We start from the raw sequence: 14,085 nt of genomic DNA on the forward strand, positions 1-14,085 counted from the left end.
GGCTTCACAGAAGTTTATAATGCCCGGGCATGATAATAAAAAAATCGTATTTTTTCCACAAACATGATCAATTAGTCCCCAATTTTTTTATTTTCCCTAGGTTAACAGGAGAAATTGAACCCCAAAAGTTGTTGTCCAATTTGTCCTGAGTACGCTGACGCCCCATATGTGGGAGAAAACTACTGTATGGACACACGTCAGGGCTCTGAAGGGAAGTAGTGACGTTTTGGAATGAAGACTTTGATGGAATGGTCTGCGGGTGTCATGTTGCCTTTGGAGAGCCCCTAATGTACCTAAACAGTGGAAACCCTCCCACAAATGACCCCATTTTGAAAACTAGACCCCATAAGGAACTTATCTAGATGTGAGGTGAGCACTTTGAACCCCCAAGGGCTTCACAGAAGTTTATAATGCCCGGGCATGAAAATAAAAAAATCGTATTTTTTCCACAAACATGATGAATTAGTCCCCAATTTTTTTATTTTCCCAAGGGTAACAGGAGAAATTGAACCCCAAAAGTTGTTGTCCAATTTGTCCTGAGTACGCTGACGCCCCATATGTGGGAGAAAACTACTGTATGGACACACGTCGGGGCTCGGAAGGGAAGTAGTGACGTTTTGGAATGCAGACTTTGAGGGAATGTTCTGCGGGTGTCATGTTGCCTTTGGAGAGCCCCTAATGTACCTAAACAGTGGAAACCCCCCACAAATGACCCCATTTTGGAAACGAGACCCCCTAAGGAACTTATCTAGATGTGTGGTGAGCACTTTGAGCCCCCAAGGGCTTCACAGAAGTTTATAATGCCCGGGCATGAAAATAAAAAAAATCGTATTTTTTCCACAAACATGATCAATTAGTCCCCAATTTTTTTATTTTCCCAAGGGTAACAGGAGAAATTGGACCCCAAAAGTTGTTGTCCAATTTGTCATGAGTACGCTGACACCTCATATGTGGGAGAAAACTACTGTATGGACACACGTCGGGGCTCGGAAGGGAAGCAGTGACGTTTTGGAATGCAGACTTTGATGGAATGGTCTGCGGGTGTCATGTGCGTTTGGAGAACCCCTGATGTACCTAAACTATTGAAACTTCCCACAAGTGACCCCATTTTGGACACTAGACCCCCCACGGAACTTATCTAGATGTGTGGTGAGCACTTTGAACCCCCAAGTGCTTCACAGAAGTTTATAACGCTCGGACGTGAAAATAAAAAAATCATTTTTTTCCACAAAAATGATATTTTTGCCCCCAATTTTTTATTTTCCTAAGGGTAACAGGAGAAATTGGACCCCAAAAATTGTTTTGCAATTTGTCCTGAGTAGGCTGATACCCTACATGTGGGGGTAAAACACTGTTTGGGCGCATGTCAGAGCTTGGAAGGGAAGAAGCACCATTTGACTTTTTCAACTCAGAATTGGCTGGAATTGAAATCTGACGCCATGTTGCATTTGGAGAGCCCCTGATGTGCCCAAACAGTGGAAACCCCCAATTCTAACTCCAACCCGAACCCCAACACACCCCTAACCCTAATCTCAGGCCTAACCCTAACCCTAGCCCTAACCCTAGCCCTAACCCTAACCCTACCCTAACCGTAATGGAAAAATGGAAATAAATACATTTTTTTTATTTTATTATTTTTCCCTAACTAAGGGGGTGATAACGGGGGGTTTGATTTACTATTTATGGCGGTTTTTATGTTTGGCGGCTCTCGCACGCTAAAAGACGCTTTTTATTGTAAAAATAGTTCTTGCATCACCACATATTGAGAGCTATAATTTTTCCGTATTTTGACCCACCGAGTCATGTGAGGTCTTATTTTTTGCGGGACGAGTTGACGTTTTTATTGGTACCATTTTCGGGCACGTGACATTTTTTGATCGCTTTTTATTCCGATTTTTGGGACGCAGAATGAACAAAAACCAGCGTTTCATGAATTTCTTTTGGGGGGGGTGCGTTTACACCGTTCCGCGTGCGGTAAAATTGATAAAGCGGTTTTATTCTTCGGGTCAGTACGGTTACAGCGATACCTCATTTAGGTCGTTTTTTTATGTTTTGTCGGTTTTATGCAATGAAAATTATTTTTTATAAAAAATAATTATTTTTGCATCGCTTTATTCTGCGAGCTATAACTTTTTTATTTTTTCGCTGATGATTCTGTGTGGCGGCTCGTTTTTTGTGGGACAAGATGACTTTTTTAGCGGTACCATGGATATTTATATGCGTCTTTTTGATCGCGCATTATTACACTTTTTGTTTGGCGGTATGATAATAAATCATTATTTTTTGCTTCGTTTTTTATTTTTATTTTTTAAGGAGTTCGCTAAAGGGGTTAACTAATGGGACAGTTTTATAGGGCGAGTCGTTACGGACGCGGCGATACCTAATATGTGTACTTTTATTTTTATTTTTTTTTTTATTTTCAAAAAATGGATTTATTTGGGGGAATATTTTTTTTTTTTTTGTAATTTATTTGGCGATTTTTTTAAAATTATTTTAACACTTTTTTTAAATTTTTTTTTACTTTATTAAATAGTCCCAGGTGGGACATCACTGTTCTGTGACAGATCGCTGATCTGTCACATCACAGATCACTGTGACAGATCAGCGATCTGTCACAGGCAGTGCACAAGGCTTCCTCATGCCTGCGCTTTGCAGGCACTGAGGAAGCCAGCTTCCTGCAGGCCCCCGAAGGCCCTCGTCGCCATCTTGGATTCGGGGGCCTGCAGGAAAGGAGCCCCCGGCAGCAGCGCTGCACATTGCAGGAGGATGCAAAAAAATTGACGGATCCGCAAAAATATGGATCCAACGGATGGCCATCCGTCAAGATCCGCCGGTAATGCAAATCAATGGGGGGAAAAACGGATCCGCCAAAAAAAATGGCGGATGTTTTTTTGCAAAAACGGCGGATTTTGACTGATGGTCAAAAACGGAAGTGTGAAACAGGCCTAATGAGGACGACAATTGGAGATCTGGGGTTTCAGACTAGATTTAAGACTGCCGACTCGCTCTATCCCTGCTGGTGATTTTTTCCTGCCTCCTGAGGTCTTAGTCTCCAGCTCAGTCCCTGCATGTTCAGCTAAGTGTTCTTTTGCTATTATGTTCACATTTGATCTGGTTTTGTCTATTTCAGTTTTGTGTGGGTCAGCCAGCCCCGGCTGGGGCTGTGCTAAATCACCATCCATATGTTACTGCTTGTGCCAGTTTGTTTTTGTCCCTTATTAGATTGGCCTCTTTTTGCTCTGCTTTCAGAATATACCTGTTAGGAGTGGTGGAATGCACTAAATAAAATTATAAATAAAGTGCGTTCACCGCTCGGGGTCCACCGTGCGGTAGATGGTAAAACCGCTGCTAGGTGGTGGCAGAAGGTATCTGGCGGTAGAGTGCACAGGGTTGAGACTTCACCCAGATGCACTGAACAAGCTCTGTTGCAATCACAGAGCTGCAAGCATACACAAGCTCTGTTACACTCACAGAGCTGCAAGCATATACACATGTGCAATAACGCTGAGTCTGTTTAAATGTCACAGGAGCTCAGCGACACAGACGCGGTATCTGGTCACAAGAGTGGCCCTAGCTGACGGCACCAACTCCGTCTAGACCTACCGTGGACGTATGGAAAATAGGGCGTTACACGTGTGAACGCACCTAGTGCTGCAACTGCAGGGCGGCGATACATAAGCCGCTGAAGAAACACTGCTGTCAAGCAGGTGCAAGCTGACGCTAGCTGCTGAGCGCTGGAGCAAATGCGCAATGGCGCTAGTACTGGCTCTAACTCAAACTCTCACACATTCGTAATAACCAAGGAATGGGGGTTTCAAATGAGTCATTCACCAGTCCATGCATCCATCAACAAACATACAGCAGCAAGTATGACTATACTAGGGCATGGTGGAACAGCCATGCACGCTTTTTATAGCGTACGGGACCTGCCGGAAATCTCCAGAACTCCAATAGGAGCCAATAGGATTCAGAGCAGGACCTGAGCACCTGACTCCCGAACTCCAATAGGAGCTCGTCCTGAGAGCATGCTCAGAAGCTGGCACAAAGGACAGCCTCTGGAGATAAATGTGAGGACCTGGGTTTCTGCATAGGTATGGCAGAACTCAGATTCATAACAATACCAGAGTGCTGATATAGTGGGCGAAGTCGTGCGACTTCAGTATTTTTGCATCAGATGTGTTGGACCTTTGTGCAGGGTTTTTTGCGTGATTGCAGACAGTGTCTTTCCTTTCCTGTCCTGTCTAGTTAGTGTGGTCCCCATCGTTTGCTCAGTCTATTTTCCTACCTGCGTTTGTGTTTTCATCTTGTCTCACCGACCATATATGTTTGGGGGCTATCTATTCCTTTGTGGTCTGCTCTGGGGCAGTTTAGATTTCCCCTTTCTTGCTTTAGGCTTAAGGCCCCGTCTCACTAAGCGACTCACCAGCGATCCCGACACCGATATGAAGGTGTCAGGATCGCTGGCAAGTCGCTATGTGATCGTTGGTGAGCTGTCACACAGACAGCTTCACCAGCGATCAGCACAGCGATGCCGAGCACCCGGCATCGCTGGCTATCGCTGTAGAAAATAGTATCAAAATAAAAAATATAGTTATTCTCACCTTCCGACGTCCCGTTCAGCCATCCTGCCTCTCTCCACGCTCCGGTCCCAGTGATCCTTTGCACGAATGACCTCGAGATGTCACGGTCTCGCGGGATAACAAAGTCTCGCGGTCATTCATGCAAAGGATCACTGGGACCGGAGCGTGGAGAGAGGCAGGATGGCTGAACGGGACATTGGAAGGTGAGAATAACTATATTTTTTATTTTTTTTTATTATTTTTTTACACCTGATCGCTGGTCTCCCGCTGTCACACACAGCGATGCGTGCTGGCCAGCGGGAGACCAGCGACCAAAGAAATGTCCAGAGGTTTCTTGCAGCGACCAGCGATACCGGCAGGGGGGCCGCTCGCTGAACGCTGTCACACACAGCAATCTCGCTTGGTGAGATCGCTGTTACGTCACAAAAGTTGTGACTCAGCAGCGATCTCGCTACCGAGATTGCTTAGTGAGACGGGGCCTTTAGTTAGCTCTCTGGTTGTGCCGAGGCATCTAGAATCATCGTAGGCACGCTCCACGGCTACTGCTAGTTGTGTGGATAGGATCAGGGGTCTGCAATCTGCTTAGTTACCAACCTCTCTGGTTTTCTGTGGCTTAGCTTGGGCTTACTCTCCTCCTCGGTGGCCCAATCATAACAAGGGGCATAATATATGGAGCATCTTATGGGGCAGCATATGGGGCATTTTCTATGGAGCAGCACATGGGGGCATACTCTATGGAGCAGCATATGGGAGCATATTCTATGGAGCAGCATATGGGGGGCATATTCTATGGAGCAGCATATGGGGGCTTATTCTAAGGGGCAGCATATGGTGGCATAGTCTATGGAGCAGCATATGGAGGCATAGTCTATGGAGCAGCATATGGGGGCATATTCTATGGAGCAGCATATGAGGGCATAATCTATGGAGCATCATAGGGGGCATAATCTATGGAGCATTTTATGGGGCATAATCTATGAAGCATCTTATTGGGGCATATTCTATGAAGCATCTTATGGGTCATAATCTATGGGGCATCTTATGGGGCCGTAACCTTTATAAAGCATTATATGGGGCATATTATTCTATGGAGCATCTTATGGGGGCATTATTAACCTTTGTGCAGCATTATATGGGGTGTATTTTGCATGGAGCATCTTATGGGGCCCATCATGAACTGTATGGAGCAACATATGGGGCTCCTGATTCAATATGGATATTCAAAAACATTTAACCTACTGATGTCTCAATTAATTTTACTTTTATTGGTATCTATTTTTATTTTTGAAATTTACCAGTAGCTGCTGCATTTTCCACCCTAGGCTTATACCCGAGTCAATAAGTTTTCCCAGTTTTTTGTGGCAAAATTAGGGGGGGGTCGGCTTATACATGGGTCGGCTTATACACAAGTATATACGGTAATTACTTTTTGGGGGCCAGAATGAGGAAACATGCTGTATTAGTTTATGGTGACAAGTGAGGAACATAATTTCTTTAGGATCCAATAAGGGATATTATTACTACTGTCATATAATTTACTTTTTAGGAAACTGTTTTCCATGGAGGGAGCAAAATGGGGGTCCTGTTGCTATACAGTGTGGCACTATGTTGCTTTTTTTTTTCATCTGACATAGTGTTGAAGCCGGGGAAAAAAGTGGGGAAAGTGCTATGGAAGCGACGATCAGCTATTGATGACTATGTGTTATATTTTGCAGAGACGAGCCCTGGTTACAAGAACTGATGGTCTGTGCTGGATGAAGAAAAGCGAAGACGAAGGACTTCAAATACAGATATCACTGGTGAGTTCAGTGTATTACATGTACACGCACACTATACACTATATACAGAGCTCCTGTGTACAGTGTCACTGGCGATCCCTGTATTAGCTGTACACTTACAAAATATACAGAGTTCCTGTGTATAATGTCATTGGTGTTCACTGTATTACCTGTACACTGACAGTATACACAAAGATTCTGTGTATAAGGTCATTGGTGATTACTGTATTACCTGTACACTGACTCTATATACACAGCTACTGTCTATATTGTTCACTGTATTACCTCTACACTGACAGTATACACAAAGCTCCTCTGTATAATGTCACTGGTGATCACTGTATTACCTGAACACTGACACTATATACAGAGCTCCTGTGTATAATGTCACTGGTGATCCCTTCATTACCTATACACTATACACTATATACAGAGCTCCCATGTATAATGTCACTGGTGTTCACTGTATTACCTGTACACTATATACAGAGCTTGTGTGTATATTGTCATTGGTGATCACTGGATTACTTATACACTATACATTATATACAGAAATCCTGTGTATAATGTCACTGGTGATCACTGTATTACCTATACACTATATGCAGAGCTTCTGTGTATAATGGCACTGGTGGTAACAACAGTGTTGTTAGTATTGTGGTTTGTATTCATGATCAGTATTGTAGTATTCAATCACTGTGTGTTGGTAATTTGTGGTCTGGTCATGGTGTGGCGGTGTATGTCCCTGGCATGTGGTATTTTTCAGTCACTATGAGGTGGAATATGTAGTCTAGTTATGGTGTAGTGGTATTTCTCCTTGTATGTGGGATTATTCAGTCACTATGTGATCTGTTCATGGTGTGGTGGTATTTCTCCCCTGTATGTGGTATTATTGGTCTTGGTATAGGGGATTGTGTGGTGTATGGTGGCATTTGTTCATTTTCGTTTCATTCACCTTTTTCGTTCTAAAGTTTTACAACCTGAACGACCATGGCTTGCCGCCCCACCCCTAGTTTTGATGCCTGGCTCGCCCATGAAGTGTTATAAAACCCTTAGCACTCCTCTGTGACCCAAGTATACTCAACAAACTGTCCCTCTGTATCATTATCGGCGATCTTCTCCACTGCTTATGAAATGCATGCCACAGCTGCAGGTACTGGTAAAACATATTGCGTTCCAAAGGGAATTCTTTCTCAAGTGCTTCAAATGTTTTGAATGTCTCACCATCCAACAGCTGCGACACATACCATATACATATTCTTCTCCACTGTCCAAAATTTCCTAGATGTAGCATTTCGGTCAACCACAGATCATACCAAATAGACGTGTAACTCGTGTATTCCCTTATTCCCCTCCACTGCTTAAGTTTTTTCCACAATTTCTCAAGCAGCGCCAGTGTTGGAAACCTTCTAGAACTCAGCCGAAATCTGCCCGCCTCCAAGGAAGCTAACAGTGGACCCACCATGTGAGATATAACCTTCCCCACTGAATTAGAAAATTTATGATCACCCCATGCCACCATATGTTGACATTGAGACCCAATGTAATATAACCATGGATTGGGGACAGCCAGGCCTCTGTCATCTTTTGGGCGCTGCAGCAACTCTAGCTTGATACGTGCTTGACCTTTCTTCCATATCAAATCCCGGAAGATGGCATTAATTCTATAAAATCTGTTCTGAGGTAACCAGATCGGTGTATTATGCAGCACATACAAAAGCTGAGGCATAAGTATCATCTTAATTAAGTTCGCACGCCCGGCCATTGTCAAGTTTAGCTTCCTCCATGCCGCGATCTTCTGTTTAAATTTACACAATAGCGGAGCCAAATTAAGCCTCTCATAGTCCATAAGATTGTTTGATACCTTAATACCCAGATATAATACTTCCTCAACTACCTGTAGTTGAGTTAAACAATCTCTATCAATAGGGGTCCCGTAGTCCAGAGGCAACAGCACAAATTGATCCCAATTAATACGTATCCCAGATACACCAGCATTATTCGTCAAGCACCGTCATCACTACCCTCAAAGAACCCCCCACATCCCCCAAAAACAACAGCATGTCGTCGGCATAGAGTCTCACCTTTTCCTCGTGCGTTCCATATTGGAATCCCACAATATTTTGCTCCTGTCATTACCGCAAACAGGAGGGGAGAGTGGCACCCTTACCTCGTACCCCTAAATAAGGAAAATTCCTCAGACAATTATTAAACTCGCACTCAGGCCTTTGGAGCAGTATACAGCAATTGAACCCACTTAATATATATTTCCCCAAAGCCCATATAGCGCATTGTAGCCCACAAGTACCTACACTCTACGCTATCAAAGGCTTTGGCCGCGTCTAATGACAGGATCGCTCTATGCCCAACATTGTCCACCTCCGCCTGCATATTCATAGAATCATAGAATCATAGAATCGTAGAGTTGGAAGGGACCTCCTGGGCCATCTGGTCCAACCCCCTGCTCAAAGCAGGATTCGCTAAATCATCCCAGTCAGATGTCTGTCCAGCCTCTGTTTGAAGACTTCCATTGAAGGAGAACTCACCACTTCTCGTGGCAGCCTGTTCCACTCATTGATCACTCTAACTGTCAAAAAGTTTTTTCTAATATCTAATCTGTGTCTCTTCCCATTCAGTTTCATCCCATTGCTTCTAGTCTTTCCTTGTGCAAATGAGAATAAAGTTGATCCTTCTACAATGTGACAGCCCTTTAGATATTTGTAGACAGCTATTAAGTCTCCTCTCAGTCTTCTCTTTTGCAAACTAAACATTCCCAAATCCTGCAACCTTTCCTCATAAGACAGGGTTTGCAGACCGGTCACCATTCTGGTCGCTCTTTTCTGAACTTAATAAAGAGTCTCCTCAGATGCGTCGCTGTGGATTTGTTCGGCATGAACCCCCACCTGATCCTGGTGTATTATAGATGTTATGACTTTACTAAAACGATTAGCCATCATCTTCGCCAACAATTTTACATCTGTTGTCAATAATGAGATCGAGTGATATGAAGCCGGTGTGGTGGGATTTCTACCCTCTTTGGGAAGCTCAACAATGATCGCTTCTCGCACGGACCGCGTCACCTCCTGTATCAATAAGCTGTAACCAGAAGGGGTTTATTCGCCAGTTAGGTCTACTATTGCTCATTTGACCCTGGTCACCAAGCAACACATACATTGGGGAGTGGTCAGACACCATTCTGGTCAGATAGCCCACATCCGTCAAAAGGCTCAGCATCCGCTCATCCCCCAGCGCCAAATCAATCCTTGACATTGAGGAGAAAGTTGTTGAGAAACATGAGAATTTACGCACCCCAGGGTTACGAATCCTCCACAAGTCAGTCATAGATGTTTCCCTTAATAACGGCCCGAAAGGAGTATAGTTGCCCCCCTGCTTTATGTCTTCCCCCTTGCTTCTGTCCCAGTGAGAATCAGGTACGTTGTTGAAATCCCCCATTACCAGATCCCAGGGAACTTTACAATAATTTCTAGTATCTTCAGGAACAGCTTGCTATTATATGGCAGCGGAATGTATACAGATAAAAGCAACATAGGCCTATTATTGAGTTTACAGAGCAAACACACATCGCCCCTCCAAATCAATAAGTGAAGTAAGCTTTTCAAACTACATATCAAAATACTGACTCCCCTTGAATATGCAGAATACGTGGCCTCAGAGAAAAAATGGACTTTATCCGCAGACACGATCCGCAACTTAGCCGGATATAACATGGAATATATCACACCAATCTCCCGCAACCTCTTCTTGATGCTAATAAACTTAGCTCTCTGTTTCTGTACTTCAATTGAATAATGCGGAAAGATGGAGACTGCAGAGATCAGGGTGATCCCTAGCAAGCTTCAAAATAGTATCTATGTCCCGATAGTGGAGAATTTTAGCTATTACAGTCCGCGGTGGACGTCCAGGGGGAGGGGATGCATGGGGACCCTATGGGATCGTTCGATGGAAGAAATCGGGACAATTTATCGGCACCCAATTTATCCAGTATCCACTTCTCAAAAAACTCTATAGGGGTGTTACGCTCAGCTTTTTCTGGTACACCGATCAGCCTCAGGCTGTTGCGCTGGGATCTGTTTTCTAGATCATCCGCTTTAGCTTGTACAGCGGTTAGAGCCACTGCCATTTGCTTACACTCCCTCTCGGCTTTTATTATATAGTCCTCCGCAGAACTAACCCTTTTCTCGACTTCTCCCACCCTTTCTTTCACCACATGCAAAGCGTGCTGCAACTTGGACAGGTCGGCCTGGATACCGCCCAGCTGTGTCGCCATACTGAGAATGGAGGAGTCACAGTGTATTATGGCGCGAAAAACATCCTTTAGGGTCGGCTCCTCTGGCAGTACCAGCTCCCCTGCCTTCCCCCGCAGTAGCCCTGCAGTCATCTCACCATGTTCTGTGTCTCCCTCCTGTGAGCCACTCCGTCTCTCATTTTCACTTTCATCATCCTCCTCCCCCCCGTTCTTGCTCCTTCTCTCCCCTCTCATACCTCCGCAGAGAGTGCGTGTCCCCTCCATCTCCTGCCTGGCTCTGAGGCTCCCCCGTGTTCCTGGCAAATCGCTGCAGCTTGCTTACAGCGTCCATCCTCCGAGACTCTCCCTGTGCCGACTCCTCCTCCACCTCCATCCCTCCGTCGGCATGGGGGCCATCTTGAGCCTCTCTGTCCCGATCCCCAGCGTTTTTCCTGGAGCTTTTTCTGCCGGTCATCAGCACTGCCGATAGACTCCGGGCGATCCTGGGATACCACTGCACTCTAAGCCTCACAGCAGGGAGGCAGAGAAATGCCGCTGGGTGTCACAAGGTATGATCTGACTAGATACTCTGCAGGAGCTGTACCCACAAATGTCTGCTGACATCTCACTCCAGGCCACGCCCCTCCGGTTGAATGATTTCTGCTGCATGTGAATACACTCGTATGCCACAATTCACCAAGGCTGGCTTACACACCTCAGTCTTGATGTAGGAAACGCTGCAGTAAAATGTAGCAAAATGATGAAGAGACATGCTCCTTTTAATAACTTTGGTGCATCATTCAGCTGCTGTGTTCCACCATAAGAAATGTTATTCCAGTCAGGGCTGAAATATATTTCTTACATAATTTACGTCACTTTTGCGACATAAATTATGATGAATTTCTTGGCCATTCTCAGTCATGCCTTTTCCCAACTAAACATCACAAACTTTTCAACAAAGTGGCCGAGATGATCAGGACTAGCCTAAAAATGCCAAAAGTCACATTGTCTTTCTGAAACTATAAGTCACGCATAGATTTTTCAACATTTCAGTTTTATACCACAATTCTGGCTAAAACAGTTTGATGTATCGAATCCCAGTGTTTCTGCATAAAAAACACCGATGCAGAAAATCTGCATCAACTAAGAATCAACTAAAGCGAAAAACACAAAGAACGTAGGACAAACACAATAATAACAGTAAATTGCTATTGTGTATTTCAGAGAAGACACCTGCAGAAGAAAAGCACTGGAAAAAGCAGCATTTCTGCATGTGGGAAAGTGGGCTGCACACAGCATGAGGATTTCTAACCATTGATCATTTTCTTACCTGGAGTTTCTGTAGTAGCTCATCTCTTTCACTCTCCAGCTCTATCAGGTCAGGTCTCTGTCCTTTCAAGTGAAGGATCTCCTGCAGCCAAAGGAAAGGTAAACCCATGAATACTTTTGTTGTGACAGCTATGTTTCTGTGTTTACTGTGCTCTCTTTTGTATTATTATTGTTATATTATTTTATATTATTATTATGTGGTCAATACAAAGTGACATCTCTGTTTAATGATGCAATCTCATATATCGCACAACTGAATACATGCTCATCATCAACATGCAGTCGCACTGTTCAAAAGACTATATGCTAATTAATATACTGAATTTTACATGACATGTATTTCTACAAATCAATTCATTCTACAACACTTGAGTCACCTCTTCTTTGTTCCTTAGCAGTGTCTCCAGCTCCCGCAGTCGCTCAGAAAGTTCACTTTCTTGATCTGTGGTTGTCACTGTTGTAGACTGAGTCTCCAGCTCTGTAACCTGGACAATAGTGGGATAAAGTGATTTTTCTGCATATTGTCTATGAAGCCTACTCACAACACTTAGTTAATAAGGTTACAGTGACGTTCAATTATGGAAAAATAGAATTGTAAGATGTTTAACAAAAGCAAAATAAGCCCAAATTAAAACTATATACGCACGTGGTCAAAATTGTTGGTACCCCTTGTTTAATGACAGAAAAACCCACAATGGTGACAGAATTAACTTGAATCTGACAAAAGTAATAATAAATCAAAAATCGATGAAAATGAACAAATGAAAGTCAGACATTGCTTTTCAACCATGCTTCCACAGAATTTAAAAAAAAAAAATAAAACTCATGAAATTGGCCTGGACAGAAATGATGGTACCCTTAACTTAATATTTTGTTGCACAATCTTTTGAGGTAATCACTGCAATCAAACGATTCCTGTAACTGTCAAAGAGACTTCTGCACCTCTCGACAGGTATTTTGGCCCACTACTCAAGAGCAAACTGCTCTAGTTATCTCGTGTTTGAAGGTTGCCCTTTCCAGACAACATGTTTCAGCTCTTTCCAAAGAAGCTCAATAGGATTTAGGTCAGGGCTCATAGAAGGCCGCTTCAAAATAGTCCAATGTTTTCCTCTTACCCATTCTTGGGTGTTTTTAGCTGTGCGTTTTGGGTCATTATCCTGTTGCAAGACCCATGACCTGCGACTGAGACTAAGCTTTCTGACACTGGGCAGCACATTTCTCTCTAGAATCCCTTGATAGTCTTGAGATTTCATTGTACCCTGCACAGATTCTAGACACCCTGTGCCAGATGCAGCATAGCAGCCCCAGAAGATAACATAGCCTCCTCCATGTTTCACAGTAGGGACAGTGCTCTTTTCTTGATATGCTTCATTTTTCCATCTGTGAACATAGAGCTGATGTACCTTGCCAAAAAGTTACATTTTTGTCTCATCTGTCCATAGGACATTCCACCAGAAGCTTTGTATCTTGTCAACATGTAGTTTGGCAAATTCTAGTCTGGCTTTTTTTATGATTTTTTTTTCAACAATGGTGTCCTCCTTGGTCGTCTCCCATGAAGTCCACTTTGCTCATACAGTGACAGATAGTGCGATATGACACTGATGTTCTTTGAGCTTGAGGTTCACCTTTAATCTGTTTAGAAGTTTTTCTGGGCTCTTTCATTACCATTTGTATTATTCGTCTCTTTGATTTGTCATCAATTTTCCTCCTGCCACGTCCAGGGAGGTTGGCTACAGTTCCATGGAGCTTAAATTTCTGAATAATAAGTGCAACTGTAGTCACAGGAACATCAAGCTGCTTGGAGATGGTCTTATAACTTTTACCTTTAACATGTTTGTCTATAATTTTCTTTCTAATGTCCTGAGACAACTCTTTCCTTCGCTTCATCTGGTCCAAGTTGAGTGTGATACACACCATGTCACCAAACAGCACAGTGAGTATCTGTAGCCCTCTATACAGGCCCATTCACTGATTCCAAGATTGTAGACACCTGTGATGCTAATTAGTGGACACATCTTGATTTAACATGTCGCTTTTGTCACATTATTTTCAGGGGTATCAGCATTTCTGTCCAGGCCTATTTCATGAGTTTTATTTTTTTTAAATTCTGTGGAAGCATGGTTGAAAAGCAATGTCTGACTTTCATTTGTTC

At 43.6% G+C, this 14,085-nt stretch overlaps 1 protein-coding gene across 2 annotated transcripts in view; it reads right to left on the bottom strand.

Moving 5' to 3' along the window:
- HOMER3 (homer scaffold protein 3) overlaps positions 1-14,085 on the bottom strand; it is a 328,522-nt gene that overhangs the window by 62,943 nt on the left and 251,494 nt on the right. For both annotated transcript variants that reach the window (XM_073555104.1, XM_073555105.1), the window contains 2 exons: positions 12,311-12,418; positions 11,935-12,015 (listed from right to left, as the gene is read on the bottom strand). In XM_073555104.1, the coding sequence (XP_073411205.1) occupies positions 11,935-12,015; positions 12,311-12,418 (189 nt within the window). The remainder of the gene's footprint in view (positions 1-11,934; positions 12,016-12,310; positions 12,419-14,085) is intronic.

This window comes from Dendrobates tinctorius, unplaced genomic scaffold (genome assembly GCF_039654945.1).
Source record: "Dendrobates tinctorius isolate UK_male_01 unplaced genomic scaffold, ASM3965494v1 ptg000219l, whole genome shotgun sequence".
In the NCBI taxonomy this organism is placed as follows: Eukaryota; Metazoa; Chordata; class Amphibia; order Anura; family Dendrobatidae; genus Dendrobates; species Dendrobates tinctorius.